Source organism: Lagopus muta, chromosome 7 (assembly GCF_023343835.1).
Source record: "Lagopus muta isolate bLagMut1 chromosome 7, bLagMut1 primary, whole genome shotgun sequence".
Taxonomy (NCBI): Eukaryota; Metazoa; Chordata; class Aves; order Galliformes; family Phasianidae; genus Lagopus; species Lagopus muta.
In genome coordinates, this window is record NC_064439.1 from 4,742,607 (window position 1) to 4,761,253 (window position 18,647).

The following is an 18,647-nucleotide window of genomic DNA, read 5'->3' on the forward strand; positions in this document are numbered from 1 at the left end:
GCACAGCATAATGTAGGTAAAACAGCTAAGAACCAGGGTTGGGGGGGAGTGGGAGAAAGATGCTCATACATATGTAGAGTCTATTTATTAGCTGTTCTATTTCAAAAAGATGATGAGATTTGGGGCTAGGTGCAGCTTTTGATTTTGACTGCCCAACAAGACTTTGCATCTCCAATCTCACCTGGCCCTGGGTGGGGGTAAGCATGAGTGCACCTGCCCGCAGAGCAGAGCCTTGATGAAGCCAGGAGGGTTTGGAGGATGATGACCAGAGCGTGTCCCAGTGGAGAGCTCCATCCCTGTGACGTCCGTGGGCTGAGGATGCTGGTTCCACATTGAGCTCAATCAGAGTGGAGAGGGAAATGTGAGTAAGAGGGATGAAGGGATGCAACTGTGTAAGAAAGGAGGAAAAACCTATGTTTAAAAAAAACAGAAGATGTGGTTTTAAAGCTTTACTCCATTTCCAGCCTGATTGATGATTCCAAATAAACAGCCAACAGCACCATTGGAGGTGTCCTTGATCAGTGTGTGCAATTGGATGGTGGTAGAGAAAAGCACTGCAGAGCCATTGCTATTTCTTTCATGGAATTTAAAACAGTTTTTAGGAGGAAAGAACAAACATCACAATCATCGAAGCCCTTAAAGGCCATCTGCTCCAATTCCCCTGCAATGAAGAGAGATGACACCCACAGCTCCATCAGGTGCTCAGAGCCCCTTAGGTATCTCCAAAGATGTGGCATCCATGACTTCTCTAGGCATTGTGCCAGTGCCTCACCAGTCATGTGCTAATCATGCCTCCCCAGCATGTGGGCTCTGGTCCTGAAGGCCCTACACCGTATGGGAGATGAGGAGCTGCTGACAGCTGGTGGTCAAGGAGCAGAGAGCTCTCATGCAGCACCCAGGACCACACTGCAATGCTGAAGCATCACCATCGGGTCAGGCTGGAGGCAGGGACCTGGACAGATCTTTGTGTTTGAGAATTGGCAGTTACATCAGCTGCAATACCATCATTACTTCCATGATCCAGCCAGCAACTTGGTCCATTTCTGCTCAAGGGTCCAGCCCAATACCCCTTACATGCAGGTAGGAGCCAAGCAGAGACACAAATGACCCACATCAGCTGTGTGATTGCTCCCACTGTGCTCACGATTGATACAACCGCTGCACCTTTTCTCTGCTCCAACCACTATCAGCACAGCTGGAAGCAGCAATTTATGTACAATATTTATAGCACCCTGCTGTGGTGTGCTGCTGCCAGCTCCCATATTAATTAATTGCATGTGCCGCTTCATAATGTGCCCAGAGAGCTGCGGGTGCCCCATCCCTGGAGATGCTCAAGGCCAGGCTAGATGGGACCCTGGGAAGCCTGAACTGGTAGGAGGCAACCAGCCCACAGCAGAGGAGTTGGAGTTCTATGATCTTTACACTATGATTCTGTGATAAAATGCAGCAATTCCACCTATTGCCTTGCCTACGATCCTAATGAGCATCACGTAATTGAATGGAGAGCAGCAGGAATCCAGCCAGATGAAGGAGATGAGGCCAGTTTGTTCCATTTTGCTTTAGTTCCTGCTACCATAATGTTTACCAGAAACACAGAATATCCCAAGTTGGAAGGGACCCCCAAGGACCTCAGCTGCTCCTCCCAGCCCTTGCCCTCAGATCCTGTATCACTCTAGGACTCCCAGATCTGCCTTAGAGGCCTATGCTGCTCACAAACTCTTTCAGTCACTGGCAATTAATTCCATTTCAGCCTTTTGGGTGTGGATATAATTCACATTTAATCTGGCAGTGGTTTACAGCATCACAGATTATTATAGTGAGGAGGAAAAATCAGTTTGTCCAACGATTACAGCATAATAAACTCCAGGTTGGACTGAAGGAAGCCCTGTTTTGCAGTGGGCTAAAAGATCACTAAATCCACGCTATTTTAGACTCAAAAAAGATGTGGATTGGAATTTGCTTAAAAGGCAATGAACCATTTTGGTAGCAGCCCACCCACTCCAACTCCAGCCATACAAACCCCCAAGACTGACAAAAGAAATTTAGTGGGTTTGTCTCTAAGTTCGTGCATGTTGCATCCGGGTAAACCAAAGAGGCAAACAGTGACAAGTAATTGGACTTTTCCAGATACTTTTTTAATAGTCTAACACAGTGCTTGTAACATCATTGGAGCTTCAAAATATATATTATTTTATTTCAACAATATTCACTTAACTCCACTGTTGTGCTAGAAAAAAACAAAGAAACAAAAAACACCTTTTGCCATAAATACTGGGTTGTTGTTCAAAATGCTTTTGTCTGCTTGTGCTGGGTTACTTCTGCAGTGCAATGGGATCAAGCTAACATTTAAAACTCTTTCCACCACTGCTTCCTCTGGGTTAAAAAAGAGATTTTCCTATAAAAACAAAACAAAACAAAATAGCCCTACTGTCAGTTCAGTGTATTTATTTCCACTCTCATCTCTGAGGTCCCTGGGAGTGGGCTTCATTTTGGGATAGAGGGAAATCTGCTGTTCGGCAGTTTTGTTCTCCTTCACAGAATAAGAGCCAGGCTCTGAATGCAAAGCGAGCTGGCTGGAAGCCAGGCACACAGGCAGAGCAGTATTCATGTATTTTTTATTATAATACAAAAAGAAAGTCAAGTTATATAACACGGCCCTTTGTAGTGCAGCTTTCTTGTTTTAATCTGTAACAGATAAGAGGAGAATCATGTCCTCCTTTAAGACTTCATATGGTAAAGGATGGCTGACAGCTGAAGTTGCAAGAAGTCACCTGGTGTCTGGCTCCTGCTTTCAGTGTCAAAGTGGGTTTTTCTTGCATAGGTGTCAGGTATTTTGTCCAGATGTGTGACCGAACCCAAACCAGGATTAGCTAAAAAGGAGTCTCTATCCTCTTTCTAAAAGCAGAATTAAAAACCACACTATATAAAGTGAACTCAAAAACACAGCTGGATTGGTTGAACATGTACAAAAGGGTTAATCTCAACAGCAGCATTAGGATGTTTCCAACTCGCAGGAGGGAGGGAGTCGATGGCTATTTTACATCAAGACCCCATGGGCACCGTGTGCTGCTCTGGAGAAGGCACTGTGGGTTTGATGGGACCCTGACAGTGGTAGATGACGTGCTGAGTTCCTTGTAGGTCTGTAAGATGGTTCAACGCACCCTGAAAGAGCTGAGCTGCTAATCACAGTCCTGGATGTTGACATACACAAAGAGGGTGGAGGAGGAGTAGGGGTCTCCATTCTTGGTCAGAAGGTGAATATGGCGGTAACCTGAAAAAAGGGACACAGATGGAGAGTGGCCTTTAGTCCTGTCAGAAAGACATTTCCTAGCATTTACCAAGACCCTGCAGTGACAATTCCCTGTCCCTGACAGCTCTTTGTTGCCTGTGCCCCACAGAATAGGTAGGTCAGAGAGGCATGGCTTTGGGCACTGGTAACATAACACACCCAAGGCCACCGGTGACAATGGGCTCCCTTGCCCTGAGCCAGAGTTCAGCAGCTGCTTAATAAGTCATCTGTCATCTTGCCCAGAACACAAAGCAAGGACAAGTTCTAACCCAAGGTATGGTGGGCTCTGGACCTCCTATGTAGGAGGCTAAAGATCCCAAAGCAGTCGTTGGGTGTACATAATGATGAGCAGGGCCTTACCTTGCTTCAGACTGGTGAAGGGAACAGTATACTGCCCAATGAAGTCGTTCTTGGTTGACATGTCAAAGTCTTCTACCACAAATCGGACCAGGGCAAGCGCAGGGATCTCTATGTCAAATGTAAACTCTTCGTCCCAATTTGGGTTGAAGCCTGAACAACATAGACAAGGAAGGAGGTTAGAGCTGCTCACAAACAAAGAGGGAGGTAAGAGATGTTTACAAGCAGGAAGTGCTGAGAATGTTGCTCCCAGTATTTATGAATACACCTGGTATTAATAAATCCTTCAGCTTAGGCTGATCGCTGTCGACCTCAGAACTGCATCTGCAGAAGACAGAAGGGGGCTGAACTCAGCTTTGCTCCAAAGGCTCTCACTGGCTGATACACGCATCTTAGTTTGCCATTAGACCAGCAGAAACATTTTACTGCCCCAGACTAATCACAGAATCATAGAACACCCTAAGCTGGAAGGAACCCATAAGGATCACTGACTCCAACTCCTGGCTCCACAATGGACCACCCAATGGACCATCAAGAGGGAGCAGAGAGGAGAACTATGCCTTTGTGTTACAACAGCTTTCTGGGGTTTTATGCCTCACTGAGTGCTCAAGGTGCACCCGTCCATCATAATTCAGTGCCTCAGTTTCCCTGTCTGCAGTGAGGAGTGCCTGATTATAAAAAGCATCATTATGACTAGGGACAAAATGGTTTATTCCACCTTGCATAATGGCAATTTCTGAGACAGCCAGACTAGTGCCACCTCTGTCATCGGTAAGGAGCTTCTGATCCAGATTCACGAAGAAAACAAAGCCATGATCATCATGTCAGATGAGAGACAAAAAGAAAACGCAGTGCTTTCCCTCTGGTCATTGTGCTACTCCCTGAAGTTTCAACAAAGCACCCCCCAGAAGCAAACAGGAGAAAAGGACATTCTGTTTGAAACTCCACTGCCATCAGCACAGCCTGTGCACAGCAGAAGCTCAAGGACAGCAAAACATCAACTGAAGCCTGCTGGTCATGGAGCGTTTGTGGGTGATGCAACAGGAGGCAGAGATCCTTCAGCTGGCCCTGAAGGTTCTAGGCGGGTCTGTGAATAGTGCCATAGCAAAATACCTGTGCTGGATTGCCGCATTTTATTTGGACTTTCATGGGATTAAATTCAATGGGCCGCTCAGATAAAATACACGTGCTCCTGATCCACTGATCCTCGGAAAAAAAAAAGAGTGACTGGTCCCATGGGAGAAGAAATCACAAAACTGAAAGGGAAGTCATTAGCCTTAGGACAGGAGATTTAATTGTGCTGGTATCTGTGGGGGATTTTCAGCCCATCTCAGAGCCATAGAACCCATCTCATAGCCAAGAACTGCTGAGCCTGCAGTTCTCACCCCCTTTGGAGCTCCATGCCTGCACAACTGGGGCTTAACCTGCATCCACAACCCATTGCTTCAGCCCCAGCACCATCAAATCAGGTGAGCTGCTGAAGCATGGTCACAGTCAAGACTTCAGCCCATTTGGAAAAGTGAACCCACCTCTGCCGCTGGCCTTTTCCAACACTGATATCTTACTTTTCACTGGGTAACTCTCCCTCCAGAATCCTTCCAGCATCCCTCCTGCCACTCACAGGCTGACAGTGGGGCCAAGTGAGTTGAGCAACCCTCGGGAATAGGCCTGGTCTCTCTAAAATGTTCCTTACACAGCCTTCACTTGAGACATAGAAATGGTTGTAGGCAAAGGAAATGACCATGAGCTTTCGGAACTGGGCCAGACTTAGTCAAACAGGAAAGGAGGAAAAGGGAAACAATGTTAGCAGGGAGGAAAATATCCACTGCTTTTCTAGTTCTTGGCTCTTATTCCATGCACAAAAGCCATGTCTGTGTACATGTTTGTGATTTCTCAGATTCCTCTTACCTTGGTTATTCTCACAGAAGAGAAAACTAAACTTGCCCTTTACTGTTGCTGAAGGCCACAGTATTCTGACTTTCACGGCATGCAGGAAAACCATGGCCATGTTTGACCACTAAGAAATGTGGTTCACAGGATGTGAAATGTCAGTGTGACTGTGAAGAAGGATCCTGGCTCTTTGGATCAGCAGACTTACAGCCTTCTTCCCTCATCTGCTACTTTGCTGTGAAATGCATTAATTTAGCACTGGGGATCCTCTGACCAAAAGAATAAGCAGATGCAGTGTCCATGCCTTGTGGGAAGGCTCTGAGCTACAGGAAATGTTCTGCTTTTGCACAGACTACATTACGTACGAGAAGAAGCTGAGAGAGCTCAAGCTGTTCAGCCTGGAGAAGGCTAAGAGAGTTATTATCACCATCTCCCACTTTCCCCTTACAGAGAAGATGGACCCAGACTCTTTTTACACATGCACAGCAAAAGCATGATATTAACAGGCACAAATGGCAACAAGTGAATTTCTGATTAAGTATAGATCTTATTTTATCCTAAGTCAAAGACTGGATCACTTGCCCAGAGAGTGTGAGCAAACGCCATCCTTCGAGATACTCCGAATTCATCTGGGTAACACGTTAAGCAAACTGAGTTAACTTACAAGTTGGTCCTTCTCTGAGCAGGATTTAGAATGGACAATTCTACAGAGTCTCTTGCCACCACACTCTTGTGAGTTTGTAGCTCTTTCAGAATAAAATCAGTCACACACAGTCCTTTCTGGAAAGATCTTGAAGGGATCCTGTGTGTCCCAGGTCAGATCCAACTGCGTGGAGGTAAAGACCACTTTCAAATCTCCAGCTCTGCAGATCTGGCAGCCAATCTCAAAACAACTCAGCTGGATGATGCTGTTTTGAAGGCAATTTCTGTCTCCAAACAACCCGTAAATAAAAGAGATGGAATAACCCCTGAAACAAATGCCCCATATGGACATCAATCTGCTGTACAGCTAGGGTCCCTGTACTGAAGCAGGCCATCATCACCTAGTGTATTTGCTTTGTGTAATTAAAATTGTGTGTATCTGGGCAGGCCACAGGGCAGCAGATCTTGATGAGGAAGATGCTGCTGTATGAAACCAAAGGGTTACAGCCCCAGGGCATCACAGCATGGAAGAAAACCCCTTACCATTATTTTCAACGACTTTGGTCTGCTTCTTGTTGTTATCCTGCTGGACGCCATGGATCTCAATTGTTACCCTGGGATCAACGATTGAGTTTTTGCTCTTGTTTACTTTGGGCAGCTGCTGACCAGAGATGATCTGTGGAGGAAAAAGAGCAAAAGATCAGGATGCAGGAAAGAGAGACTGGTTCCCTCTCTTTCTCCAGGACTACAGGACCTGTTGTTGGTGCTGGTCTTTCAGAGCCAGCATCGTGACACTCTTCAGAGGAAGCTTTAATGATCTAAAGCATCTAATGAAATGTTGTCAGTCAAAAAGGCAACTTCTTCTCTATCTCTGCCCAGCATGATTGGGTGATACATGGAAACAACAATGGTGAATGTTGATGTGTCTAACATGATTGTATGCTCATCTGTAGTAAATGCTGTCAGTTACCTCTCTTGCTGCCAAACATTACACATATGCTTGGAAAATGAGAGTCCATGCAGGACTGAGAAAAATACACGCAGTGGAAAGTAAGTAGTTAGGATAACATTGTCCATGCGGGACCAGAAAAAGGAGAAGGTACAACCTACAACCCCCAAAATGCATACTACTGAGAAAATTTTCTGACTTCTATTCTTACTTTAAGTAGAAGCTTCTTCTTTGTCCCCCATGTTCCTTCTGTGATGGATTTTGGATTGAATTTGGTTTGCTCATCCCGGAGGAATTCTGGCTTTAAGACATACCCAGAAAACCCATTGTCCTGGAACCGGCCCTGGTAGACATCCATTTCTGTGCCTCCTGTCTGGAAATTTAGGGCAACTGCAACATAAATAAGCTCAGTCACTTTCAGATAAATCAATAGGAGTCTTTTTCTACCAACTCTATGCACATGAAATTGCACTTCATGGACATAAACATTGACTTTTCCATGCTTCATAGAGCACTGATAAGCTCTGCCCCTCACAGTCTGCTTGCCCTGAGGATTTCTTCCATTCAGAGACATTAGAAGCAGGAGAAGCCATTATGGCCATCTCAGTCATCCTCCTGCCTACTGCAGGAGAGTTGAAAAATTGGTCAAAAGACGTCCTGCATTGACTTTTTTGTCATCTGATTGAACAACAATCCTCTAGATAAACCCATTAATTAAAGCAAAGCCACAAATCCTTCTCAGATTTTTTCTCTGCCTACTTAAAGTGCAGGAAAAGTTCTCCTAGCAGTTGCAAGAACTCATCTCTTCCAGTGGTCACTGAGCCTCTCTGCCTGTAATTGGCCTGGAATTGAACATCTACCTCAGCCAAAGCCCCACTGTGGCCAAGTCATGACTAACATGGCCAGCTTAACCCTCTCCAAGCTCCCTGTTGCACCCACCAATCTGGCAGCCGACGTTCCACAAGTCAACAGGATTGTAGTTGGAAGAATCTGTCCTCCAGCCTGCAGGGTATATTCGGCTCAGGTGCCTGATGTTATGAAGAATAAAACTGTTTCCTACAGAAAATAACAACAACAACAATAATAATAATAAGAATAAGAATAAGAATATTCTTTCCAGTGATGGGGACTACTTTTTCTTGATGCTGCTGTATATAGTGCTTCTCTGTCTAGTCTGGCTGAGTGCAAACTGCCTGCAGAAAATACCCTTCCTGGTAACAGCCTGTGACCTATGGCTTTGGGGTGCTTCATGTCTAATCACCAGTAGCTGTCACTTTATGGAGGACTGGGACATAGGATGGCCTTTTGCCAAGGCAGAACATACATACCAGACTCCTGAGCTAGTTTCAGAGCTTTGCTCTCTGTGAATGATGACATCTCATGGAAAGCTCGAGGGTGGCTGGGGTCTTCAAAGCCATTGAAATGAACACTCTTGCAGTAGACAACTGTGTCTGACAGCTCTTTGGCCAGCTTGAGGGTGTCACTCTAAAAAAAGAAGGAAGAATTGTGTTTTCTCTACAAACCCTGGGTCTGCTCTGTATCATCAACCACAGATGGAAAGGATACCCACCATCAGCACCCAATGGCAACCCCATGCAGATACAGGGTGGTAAAGAGGCAGACTGCCCTTGCTGTGTCCCTTACCCTGCACAGAGAGGGCTAATCCCTCCTCTCAGACCATCATGCAGAATAACAACTCTGCTGTTACCTACATAGGCAACATTATGGGCACATTTCACCAGCCACTGGCCTGTCCACAGATATCACTGACTTCCTGAATGAGCCTTCCTTGTGCCTCAGACCTTTGGCTTTTCTTTATGTTGAACTAGGAAGTTCTCACAATGCTTTGGTGCCAACTACTCCACAGCCTTGATCACAAGTATCATCAGCTCCCACCAAATGCAAGAAAACAAAATTGCAGTCTTCAAAATTATACATGCTGTTGACTATGGATTAGAAAAAGAAATAAAACCCTCAAACAGTAAACAAACAGCAAAGGAAAGCATATATCAGACTAGATTCTGAGGCAGTATCAATGAATTTTGTCATCAGTGGGACTGAATTAATTTATGTCATCTATGAACCTGATCCCTAAGGAATATGGCCTTCACATTGACCTGCAGTCTGAAAAAAAATGAATGACCTCACAATAGGGAGCAAAATACTGATGTGGTGGTAAACCTTCTTCCTCCTAAAACAGTCACCCCATTGGTAAACTGACACCTCTTCCCACAGTTCTTTCTGCTGCACAAGGTCATCAAAAAATGGCCAGCGAGGGTGTAGGCACGTCCCAAAATGTTACCAGAAAACCATCAGCCCCCAGTAACTAACAAGGTGATGATGGACTCATGAGAAACAGATATCTGGAAGTCAGATAGAAGTGGACTGAACATGTACTCATCCACTGCATCCATAAACCACAGCATCATGGAATCACCAAGGATGGAAAAGACCTCTAAGATCATCCGGTCCAACCGTTCACCTGTCACCAATATTTCCCACTAAACCATGTCTCTCTGTACAACACTGAACACCTCCAGGGATGGTGACTTCACCACCTCCTGGGCAGCCCATTCCGACACCTGACACTATGCTAAACGGCTCTCCCAGCTGCTGGGTCCTTCAGCTTCTTTTTAGAGAGGGAAGAAAACCAGCATAGTCGGATGGCCTTGCAAGATCTCCATACTTGTGCTTAACTGAGAGCATATTAGAATTATATTTCAATTGCTATTTTTTTTCCAAGTCATGTCACAAAGCCCATCTAGAAAGTGGTCTGCCAGCATGAGACATGGGATTGCTAACAAGATTAGACTTCCTGATGCAGGATTTCCAAGCCTTCAGCAGCAGGCAAAGATCTACTTTATGTTATAGCTCTCCTGCCTCTGCAGGTCTAACCCTTTTAGGGATTCAGCCACTTCTTTTACTTACCTTCCCTTTCTGCTGCACCTCTGTCTTCACAGATTCATCTTCCATTTCAGCTGCTTCATCTTCATCAGAGACATCCTCAGCCTCCAGGTTGTTGTTCCCATTTGTCCCAGTGGGGTCTTCCTGTCTGCTCAGCTTCTTGCCTTTCACAAGGATCTTCCCTTTCAGTTGCTGCACAAGGAAAAGCAGGCAAAGGTGATCAGCAGTTTGTCCCCTGGCCTTGCTCCTTTCAGTGAAGCCAGTGTGAGATCTGTTGCCACATGGATGTGTTTGGTACTGCTGGCTCTAGAGGGTGCTGCTTATACCAGAAAAACACAACCTCAGATTTAGCCAATATAACTCTGTATAATGTGTCCTCTCTTCTTTCAGCAACATCCTATATCTGCCTCTTCCACCAAAAGCAACAAACCCCTCTGCTCTCAAATGACAGGACCGTGCAAAACCAAAAATCTTTTTTAAAGTAACACTATTCCCCTCTTGTGGGTGCAAGCAAATTGATAGTGTCTCTGTGGAGACCAGCCCAGCTCCTCACTGACTGGCTAAGCTGTGGATGAAACTTGATTTGAGCTGAAATTTGACACTGGCACATAAGGCAGTAGCCAAGAACATTTTTCTTCAGCTACCACAAATGATCTGTTTACTCCAAGGAACTTACTCTGTCACTCAAAAGCTGGACAAAGGCAGCTGGGAGGAGTGTGCTGGATATTAAGAAGCAAAGTCCAAAATTTGGGTGCTTATCTACTTTACCAAGGTTTTAAATAAGCTGACGCAGACACATACATACATGCATTTGCTCCATCTGAATTTGTTCCCCTTCATGTGATATTAAGTATTTCTAGCCTGAGGGGAAGGACATTAAGCTCATCAGTTCAGCTCTGTTGAGTAGTTTCCTTGTCTTAGGAAGAAGTATTAGCTGAAATGCTCAATAAATACTTAACAAGTAGACCATAAAGCTATTCCAGTTGCCTGTGGCAAGCCCAAAGAGGAACACAACTAAGAAAAAAGGAAAAGCTACAAGCATGCTGAAGTGCACTGAGAATACGTAGCACAGTGGAACTGATGCAACTCTTTTACTTCCTTATGCACTCTTGTAAACCATATTGTCTTAGATTTCCAGAAGTGCAGCTCCACTGCTTTCTCACCTTTTCTGCTGCACATCAAAGCAAGCTCATCTCTGTATTTGCAATGATTCTGATACATGGCTTTGTTCCCTTTGGAGTCTGTGATCTGGGACAGGGCACCTGTCTTAAATGAAAGCACCGTTCATTTTATCAGGAGCAAAGCCGTAACAAGAAGAGTAGTTCAAAAGGTTTGCACACATGCATTTATTTTACCTGAAAGCTTCTTGACTCTATTACTGACCTGACAGCCATTACTAGGTTTGATTTCCAATGTTTAACTCAGTGGTGTTGGCATATTAACAGGAGCCACCTCAACAAACTTTCTGTGCCTTCGACACCTCCTTTAGAGTCAACAGAGAAAACTAACACCCCTAGGGTGTGATCAGACAACTGTCTGGGAGGAGGTGGACTACACCTCCAACTGCCCTGATCATATTAACTAGTTCATAAGCAGGCCAAAGTGATGTGCTCAAGTACACGGATACACAAAGGCTAACTGCCACACTGCATTGTGCTCTCAGGATGAAGATACCTATCAGATGTCAGAGAAGCTGTGAGGATTAACACGTTCACTTTCAGGAGGAGATGTGCAGACCTGACGCACCAACTCAAAGCATTGCTCCATTTGCAGATGTCTGTCAGGCAGCTGAGCTGAGATACTGCAGGTTTTTACAACAAGCAGCATCAAAGGATGAAAAGAGTCTCAAAAAAAAAAAAAAAAGAAACACATTACCCAGGGAGAAATCTCAGGTCAGTTGTGCTGAGCCTTGCCTTGCTGCTGCTATCCTGGATGTGTTTGTTGAACTGCATGGCTCAAGGTGACGTTGAATGGGGCACTGGGCACAGCAGTGGGTGCAATCCATGGGACAGATGTTGTTTGTGGGATTGCAGAGCCCCAGTCACTGCACTGGGGTGCTCATGGTCCAAAGGGTCACCCAGTAAGGCTAATAAATTCAGCCCAAAACCATTCCCATGGTGAAGGGTGTCCAACACCAAAAAGCTGGAGGGGTCTGGAATATGCCTGGTATGCTGAATTAACATTCAGCATCTGGTTTAGTCTCATCATAAGGATGGGTTTTTGCATCATTTCTAGTTGATATGCACAGGCAGGGGGAAAGAACACCAGCAGAACCCTGTGCAGATCAGGAATTAAGCAGAAAGGCCTGCAGTAAGCAATCAGCAGCAAAGATTGGAGCACCTCTTCCCTACAGCCCTGGCACTGACCTGAAGCTTTCCTGGAACTTTTTTGTGGCTTTTGGCTTTCTATCCTATACGCCTTTAATTCATGATCAGGACCTAAAGAGAGAAGCTTGACAGAAGTATTTGGGCACTTTTCGTAGCCCAAGACTCCATTCCTAAATGGAACCTGACGAATGAGATGCTTGCCCAGGGTTGTACTGTGCATTGGTAGTGTGACTACAAACTCTGTTATCTTCCTTTAATTACTGACGTTGCCCTGCTAACTTATTCTGCTCTGCCTGCTTTTATTTACAGCCTTTCAGATCTCCTCCCAGTGGTGAATCCTGTATTTTTTTCTAAGAAAAAATATATTACACTTTCTCTGGTTTCCCCATGCCAGCTTCACAAGGAAGTGGAAAAATCTAAGGGGTTTCTGCTGTTTTTTTGTTCTTAGTGCTTCGGCTTCAATGTGTTTTCCACAAACACACTGTTCTAGTTCACATGGCAGGAAAACAGAGGAAAAGTAATAGAAGAGAAAGGATATGTGTTACTACATTGGTATTTTGTCTCCCTTTAAGTTAAATGGATCAGTCCCTCCACTGGAGCAGATCATCCCAAATCCATTCAGTAAAGGTAGATCTGGGCTTTTCTGTTCCAGCGAGGGCCACGTGTCCACCTGGGCAAGCAGAGCAGGAGGTCAGACAAGCACAGGAATGGGAAAAAAACATCTCTGGGAAGCTGGGGTCATCCCCTTACGCACAAATCACACATTTCCTTCCTTGGTGTTTCACTTTTCTTTATATCACCCCCTGGTCACAAGGCGGTGTTTTTGAAAAGCTGTCAGCAGCTTTCCCCATCCTACACTGAGGATAAATAACAAGCCAGCACATAACACCGAAAACGCTGATTTTCCAACTCCGTTAAGAGCCTGCAGAGACCTGCCTCCATGCTGGGTGTAACCTCACCGGGGAAGAGTCACTTCTGAAATGGAGGCCACTTGTCCGTGCCAGCGCAAAGGTCTAGCTGAAGCAGCAGCATTAAAAATTAATGATTCATCCCAATTTATTGCACTAGTGCCGAGGGACCAACCCGGATCGGCTTCCTTCTGCGCCAGGCATTCTATCAAGTGAGGCACAACATTCCCAAGAAAGGGGAAAGTCAGAAAAGGAAATGAGGAAAAGAGAGAGGGAGAAAAAGCAGAGAAGATAGATAGAATCATAGAATTGCTCAGGTTGGAAAAGACCTTCAAGATCATTGAGTCCAACCAAGCCCAAGATATTTGGGGTGGTTCATTTCCCCCCCTTTCCTCCCCTGCTGTCAGCTTTATCCTACCCACAAGCTCCTTCCAGCCCTGGCTAGCCCTTCTCCAACTCTTGGCAAATGATTTCTTTAGCAACGAAATGCGATATAAAGGGAACAGCAGCTACTCACACAACGGTCTGGTTCTGAAAAGTGCTCAGGAGGGAAGAAAGAAAGAAAACACAGACACAAAGGGTGGAAACAGATGAACATTTTGGCTTCTTTTTTTGGAAACAATTATTATTATTATTATTTTCATACGAAGATTCCATTTCCTTTTTTTTTTTTTTCCCTCCTAATTACCAGATATTCTTGCCGTGGTACACTATGAGGACTGTGTATCTCCTTCTCCCTGCAGGGTCCAAGCTCAGCTCACTGCCTCACAGCTGCCATAATTCTTAGGAATCACAGTGGAACCTGTCCTCCAGGCAACCTCCCACCTTCCCCTGTCTTCCAAGGACTCTTCCATAAGCCCTTCCACACCGCCATGCCAGCCCAGGCCGTTCTCAGTGGAAGGATATCTCACACTTGACCCAGTTTTAGGCCACTTGTGCTGCTTTTCCCCTCGGGTTTCAAGGGACAAATAATTATATTGTCCTTTCAGCCCTCATGACTTTCTCATCAACAGCCTGGGTTTCCACAGCAACCTCTCTATGTTTCAGAGGATTGGTCATATTCAGTTTCGGGGTGTGGGAACAGACACAAGACAGATCCTCAGGACTCAGCTCCCTTGCATTCCTTCCTTGTGGGATGAAGGATGCCGCCATGCCTCAGTAAATAGACCAGAAATGTCCTTAGTTCCTCAGGGATATCTCCTCTGAGTCTTTATACAACAAACAAGCAGTTCATTTTGAAGTCTGATGTGCACAGGGTATTTCTAACAACTATTCCTATTTCTTATTCTACCACTGCCCCTAGGTAAGCTCTATGTGTCGGCAAGTGTAATTCCCACTGGTTCCCCAGTTAGCATCCAGCAAGAACAGACCTCTCTTGTCCCACCTTCAGAGGGCAGAAAGTGCTAGGAGTGGCCTTGCTCACCTCTGGGGAGGGGAACTGGGATTTGCTTCCATCAATCGGGGCGACCAGGAGCATGTCCTGCAGAATGGTTGTCATGTGCCGAGCCATGACCTTCTGCTGATCGAGGCTGCAGTGGTTCTCCAGGGAGATGATGACAGGGTATGGTGAAGTCTAGGACAAGACAGTAACATCCATCATAACTGAACTCTGAAATTTTACCATTCTAAAGCAGTTGATATAAACTCCATTGTTGTTTTCTCTGGAAATGAGTGCATCAGCAGCAGGGAGTTTAAAAAAAAGGACAAATTCAGCTGTGCACTAGCTGCTCAGATCTATGCTGATGCCTTGCAGAAATGATGATCCCACGTACAGGGCAGCAGGCTGGATCAGTATTCCTTCAGTGGGGCAGTTTGTGAAGCTCCCCGTGCCTCCATTCTCCACGTGCACCATTGTCAGAGAACCTTCCTAAGTCAGGAGAAGACTGGGAAAGGAGGCTTGCTCAGATCCTTAACTGACCTGAATCCTTCCTGCATTCACACATAGGCCTGATCTGGTTCTTTGTAGCCCCGTAGATATTTTGCGTACAGAAGGCATTGCCACTGTCACTGCTTTATAGCCCCAAAGAAAACTTGGTATTGGTTCTCAAGTCAAGTGCATTGAAGGAAAATAGCAGAAAGTACACCCAAGGATTTTAAAGGCTGCTAGCTTAGCACTGCCACATAAGAATCCTGACCTGCTTGTTCCTTTTAAAGCAGAGTAGAAGTTCTTTGCATCAGTCCCTCCAATAAACACAGATACCATTCCTCCAATGTAAGGACAGACCTTGAGGCATCAAAGCCAAGTAAATCAAGGGTTTTCTTGCATTTCCTACCACATATGTTCAAGAAATTGGGCATTATTTTAATTGCAGGGGGGTCCAATATCTAGCTGTGCTAGCACAGACTTAAACCTATCCCAAGGCTGTGCCCTGCCTGACCAGAAACTTCCAGGAATGGATCTGTTCAGAAAGCAGAAACTGGATGTCTAGACAGAAGCACATATCTTCTACCCGTGGAAAAGGTGAAGTATTCAATTTTAAGCTCTCTGCTGGGAGAGCAGAGATCTGCTATCAGTATAGTAGGAGAAAGGAGTGTCAGGATTCCCAATCCTTACTTTGAAAGCATAGTTCTTGATAGCCTTAATGACATCACAGAAGAGGATCTTGGAGGTGAGAGTGTAGCCATGATAAATGATAGGTTCCGAGTTAGGGCCATCCCAGCAGTCCAACTCCACACAGCGGCAACCTTTGGTGAGGGCTCTGGAAACAAAGAAGGGACCTGGTTGGGTTTTAAACCTGCTCCTCAGGATCAGGCATTGCCTGGTATTGCAGGTATTGCCTGGGAAGACAGATAGGAAGTTCAGGGTTCAAGGCAGAAAGTGAATCAGTCACAGGTATTGCCTGGGAAGGTTGATGGGTAGTTCAGGGATCAAGGTAGAAAGGAGAGCTTGGTAAAACAGGAAAGCAGGTGGAGAAAGGATGGAATCAGGAGAGCTCAGGGGCAACAGAGCTGAAGGCTGAACAAGGAAGGCAAGGTGGGATCTGAGAAAAGAGGTCATTGAAAGCCCAAGCTAAGGGCTATCTGAAGAAGGAGACACAGAGTTAGATGAGAAAGGACATTCATATTTGTGTCCCAAGTCTTTTCCCAAAGATGGTGAAGAGAAGAAATGTACTGGAAGAAAGAAAGTCAGCTACAGAAGCCAGATCTTGAAGCCTGGATGATGTGTGTTCTTCACCTAGATCTGATAAGATCTGGTAAGATCTGAGGGATGAATCCTCCAAGCTGTCATTAATTACATCTGCGGAGACTGCAGGGCACCAGTCTCCCAAATTGAGTCTACAGACTGAATTCCCATTTGAAACTCCTTCCACATATCCATACTACTATTTTCATCTACTTTCAAACCAAAGTTTTTTATGAAAGACTTAACTTCCTTGGAGGTGATCTTGCCTCTTTTATGCAACTCCCAATACATTTCAGATAACACAAGTCCTTTAAATCACTGCAGTAAGAATCGTGGATTTTTTTTTAGTATTTTTCTTTTTTAAGACAAAAGGTAATTCTATAATTTTAAAATACTGTAAGGGGAATCCAAATAGCTACTTTCAGTAACCTGTGCCAGATTTCATTCTCTGCTCCCTTAAGCTTGGGACTTGAGATAGTCACTATTTTATTTTAGTCGCTGTTTCCAAGTCTGAGAATGAGAGGTTGCCTCTTGGCTCTCTTGTATCTAGCAGTATAGATGTTCTGTAAGATGACTTAAGCACCTCATGTCTTCTATAAGGAAAACAAACCAACATCTCACAGGTACTTAAACACATTCCCACATAAACACACACACACACACGTTACCTGATGTAGGCTTCTGTGCTGCTAGGGCCTGTAAGCTGGTCATCCATAAGGTAGGTATTGTGTGAGGATGATACAAAGTAGTGACTGAGAGGTTGATTCATGTCCTGGTAAACTTTACGGTGGGAGGCGTTGAATATATTCCCATCATCAGACAGCAAGTACATCAGGAAACCATCTTTGGTCATGGCGTTACGCTTCTTGGCTGCCAGACGAATAGACAGAAACCCCATGCTTAAAATTTGACACAGCCAAGCTGTGGTGTCATCTTCACCATGGTGCCAGCTGATCCCTGATGGTCTCAAAGTAAAACATGCTCCCTAGGCACTCAGCTAGCAGAGAGATTTATGCTGTTCAGAAGACAGCGATAGCTTCATCTGTTTGAAAGTATTTTAAAAACCTCTTCACAAGCAGAACTTTTTGGCATTTACTGTCCTTGATCAGACCTAAAAAGTGCAACACTTACCTCACCTGCTTCTAGAGATCTACGGTACAAAAATCTCCATTTAAGCACTTCAAGTCTCTCTCATACCAACACAGAAATTGTCAGAAGATAACTGATGTCTCCCTATCTTGAGGGACTGAGCTAGATTTCAATCCAGCCCTCAAATCTAATATGTGCAAAGCATTATTCCTCTCCTGAAGCTCTACCAGGACAGTGCAGAGAGCCTACGATCTTGCACTGATTTCTTGAACATGTCCTCCAAAATGCCCAAGTCAGTGATTCCTTAATTTCTGAGCAGAACGACAGTTATGTGATTGCTTTCCTGAACAGTTCTCACCTCCTTGCCTACCTACTCAGAGATCTCAACACCCCGTGGGTTTTCACGTGCTCACGTACAAAAACATTTATCTCTTTCTCCGTTTTAAAGAACAGAAACATTGCCACATTGCAAGGTAGGTGATGACTGATACCTGAAAAAGCCATCAGAGCTTTTCCTACAGGAATGCCACTGCTCTCTAACCAACTCTAGGACAACCCCTATTCTGGCTGCTCATAGTACCTAAGCCAAATATGAACGTAAATATTTCCCAGGTTCTCATTTCCCCTTCTTTTCTCAAGCTGCTGGTGTTCCCCTAAAAGACTGCTGGTTTAGAAATGGTTTCAAAGACAAAACAACACAGCAGGGCTGTAGAAGCAAGCAATAGCAAAGCAATTCAGAGTTCATCAAGATAGTAAGATTTTAACCCAAACCAAGCAGGGTTCCCAACTTACCTCGTTCACTGGGCTCGTATCTCTGAATCAAGGGAGGGGCAGCAACAACAGCATCTTCTTCTTGCTGTGTCTCATAGAGGAACCTCACCAGGTTCTGGCAGGACATGAGCCCTTCTGCATCTGAGTACTTCTGGAAGATTTTGTCTATTTCCTTTCTCTCTGTTAGTATCTTGTAAAATTCCTCTATCTCATCATCCTCCAGAGCCTCTGTTTTGGACTTGTCACAGTGCTGTAAACGTAGAGGGGAGAAGGAGTGAAAACCTTCTTTCCTTCTGGCATATGCCAGCCGTAATCTGCACCAGGGCTACACAACGCAGAACACAAAATAATTGGAAACAGTTACTGGCCAGTGAATGAGAAGCACGGTGAATGGTTC

At 45.0% G+C, this 18,647-nt stretch overlaps 1 protein-coding gene across 3 annotated transcripts in view; it reads right to left on the reverse strand.

Annotated features, from left to right (window-relative positions):
* Window positions 1–107: 107 nt before the first annotated feature.
* Window positions 108–18,647, reverse strand: part of PLCD1 (phospholipase C delta 1) — a 51,656-nt gene continuing 33,116 nt past the window's right edge. For all 3 annotated transcript variants that reach the window (XM_048951712.1, XM_048951711.1, XM_048951713.1), the window contains 11 exons: window positions 18,272–18,500; window positions 17,059–17,260; window positions 15,821–15,965; window positions 14,690–14,839; window positions 10,056–10,223; window positions 8,456–8,612; window positions 8,067–8,183; window positions 7,339–7,517; window positions 6,722–6,854; window positions 3,650–3,799; window positions 108–3,271 (listed from right to left, as the gene is read on the reverse strand). In XM_048951712.1, coding sequence (XP_048807669.1) covers window positions 3,180–3,271; window positions 3,650–3,799; window positions 6,722–6,854; window positions 7,339–7,517; window positions 8,067–8,183; window positions 8,456–8,612; window positions 10,056–10,223; window positions 14,690–14,839; window positions 15,821–15,965; window positions 17,059–17,260; window positions 18,272–18,500 — 1,722 coding nt within the window. In that variant the 3' untranslated portion in view covers window positions 108–3,179. The remainder of the gene's footprint in view (window positions 3,272–3,649; window positions 3,800–6,721; window positions 6,855–7,338; window positions 7,518–8,066; window positions 8,184–8,455; window positions 8,613–10,055; window positions 10,224–14,689; window positions 14,840–15,820; window positions 15,966–17,058; window positions 17,261–18,271; window positions 18,501–18,647) is intronic.